General features: G+C 46.7%; 1 protein-coding gene across 1 annotated transcript in view; it reads left to right on the top strand.

The window, feature by feature from the left end:
• The window catches only part of LOC106807624 (probable serine/threonine-protein kinase samkC), a 2,046-nt gene extending 1,294 nt beyond the window's left edge, over nucleotides 1–752 (top strand). Inside the window, exons 2-3 of the mRNA XM_014810018.1 lie at nucleotides 1–101; nucleotides 738–752. The exon at nucleotides 1–101 is cut by the window's left edge and continues 637 nt beyond it. Of these exons, the coding sequence (XP_014665504.1) occupies nucleotides 1–101; nucleotides 738–752 (116 nt within the window). The remainder of the gene's footprint in view (nucleotides 102–737) is intronic.
• Nucleotides 753–2,500: the final 1,748 nt, after the last annotated feature.

Raw genomic sequence — 2,500 nt, 5'->3', positions numbered from 1 at the left:
GGCGCGAAAGTCAAGAGATGCAGAAGAGAAGCAGTAAATGTGACAAGAAAAAGAGCGTGGGATTAAATGAGAATAGTGAACTGAATCTAGAGCGAGGGAAGGTATAAAAAAATACAGAAGAGAGATGTGAGCGAGGAAGATAGGGAGGTAGAAGAGAGGAGAGAGAGAGGAGAAAGAGAGGAGAGGGGAGAGAGAGGGGAGTGAGGGAGTAGAGTGAGGAGAGAGGCAGAGAGAGCAGCGAGAAGTATAGCGAGTGGAGAGAGGCGGGGGCTGAGGAAGAATTATGATAATTAAGAGGCAGAGAGCAGGTGTTCAAGGTGGGCCCCTATCGAAAGGGGGGGGGAACGGGGGACCACAACACGCAGAGTCAACTCGTCCTGTTTGACTCGCCGGAAGTGCCCAATTTGCGAAGCTTTTTTCAACTCGCCCTCACCGCTTAAAATCAACATTTAGCATCTCAAAAAAACACCGCTGCGCCGAAAACAACTAGTATCAAACAATGGGTTAAGCTGCAGGAGACGTGAGAGCAATAGCTTATAAAGAAGCCGCCAAAACTGCGCGCGAAATTACCGACGCACGCGTAAACGTCTTGTTCAGCTTTATACGCGGCGAGCGCTCGTTAACTCCTCGCATGAGCTGCCACTTCTAATTTACAACGTGTTCATCAATTGACTCGTAGTGTGTGTGGTGTGTGTCACTTCAGGCTGTAGTTACTCATTTTCGTTCTCATTTTGCAGTTTTCTCTCATTTAACGAGAGACGGATTTTGTCTGCGAGTAAAACCTTGGGCGGTTGTGGCGGAGGTTAGTGCGAGGAAATTCGCACTGGCACATTCGACTCATGTAATGGTATCTACAGATTATTAGGAGGACGCTGCACGCTTGCACCATCCCCTCGCTAGCTTACGATCATGGACTTCCTTGTTAATATTTCTCGTTTTTTTGGTGAATATTCTGCCTATCGGAAGTTTGTTTCCGCGTCGTTAGATTCCTACAGGGCGTTAATATTTAATAATGACAAATAGTGTACATAATACAGATTTGTCATTATTACACCACAGACTTCGCTGGCTCCCTCCGCCACGAAGCTTTAACGGCTGAACTTCTAGGAAACCCTGGTATCTGAGTAACTATGTTTGATGTTCATGGTAAAGCAACGAGGAAGCATCGCGAGACATCGTCCACTACTTGCTCGAGGTGCTGCCTACTGCTGCTGGTGACTGATGATGGATGATAATAATGATAATGATGTGATGATGATGAGCATGATTGATGATTGATTGATGAAGATGATGACGACGATTGATGGTGATTAGTTTTGATTTGATGGTTTTATTGGTTTAGTAGTTGTTGTTGACGCTGTTACTGCTGCTGCCGCCGCTACTGCTGCGGTTTACTTGCTTGCGTTGTTGCTGCTAGTCTGCTACTGCTGCTGCTGCTGCTTGCCTACTGCTGCTACTGCCTACTGCTACTACTACTACTGCTGCTGCTACTGCTACTGCTTGACGCTGTGTATCGCGTATAGACACTGCCGTCACAAGGCACGTAAACACACCGGTTTACACGATACAACTGTTCCGCCTATCACACATTCCACGTTATATACATCAAACTAATAGCCCTCGCTATATCGCATACACGCACGCGCGCGCAGCCACGCACGCACGCACACACACACACACACATGCATATAAAAGTCGACGTCAATCACATTAAATGTGAATTTTAGAAATCTTCTCACACATCACATCAAGTGCATCACTCTCCTAACACAAGCTTCACCCAATGCATCCACACACGCACGCACGCACACGCACGCACGCACGCGCACGCAATCTTCACCACCGTGTCGACACATGTTCTCTCCTGTCAAAGAGTGGACAGTCATAAATATTTACGACTCGCCTCTATGTAGACATTTCGCCGGCCTAACAATCCGCACTACCACATCCGCCGGCCGGCCTCAGCATTTAGCTCTCAGCCGATATGAAAACAAACCTCATGTTGTCGCAGCGAGTACGGAGTATCGACAGAGAGAAGGCTGGTGGTGCTAGTGTACCAGAATAGTATAGCTGAACTTCCGAGTTGCATCAAACGTTCGGATCCGCACGTTAGATGTTTGATATATGTCTTATAGAAAACCGTGCAACTTTGCGGTTTGTTAAATGTCTTATCAGAAAACGCTGCACCTTGTGCGTTTGCATGTCTTATAGAAAACGTACAACTTGCGGGTTGATGCTTATAGAAAACCGTGCCCCAACTTCGGTTGATGTTCTTTAGAAACGTGCAACTTGCCCTTTTAATGTTTATAGAAAACCGTGCAACTTGCGGTTTGATGTCTTATAGAAACCGCTGACCACTGCGCGTTTTCCCTCATGCCCCCCCCTGTTGATCGTTTAAGAAACGTGCCAACTTGCTGCTTAATGTCTTATAGAAAAACCGTGCAACTTGCGGTTTGACTGTCTTATAGCAAACCGTGCAACTTGCCTGCTTAATGGTCTT

The sequence above is a fragment of the Priapulus caudatus genome, unplaced genomic scaffold (genome assembly GCF_000485595.1).
Source record: "Priapulus caudatus unplaced genomic scaffold, Priapulus_caudatus-5.0.1 Scaffold226, whole genome shotgun sequence".
NCBI classification, from domain to species: Eukaryota; Metazoa; Priapulida; class Priapulimorpha; order Priapulimorphida; family Priapulidae; genus Priapulus; species Priapulus caudatus.
This window is presented reverse-complemented; position numbering and strand designations above follow the sequence as displayed.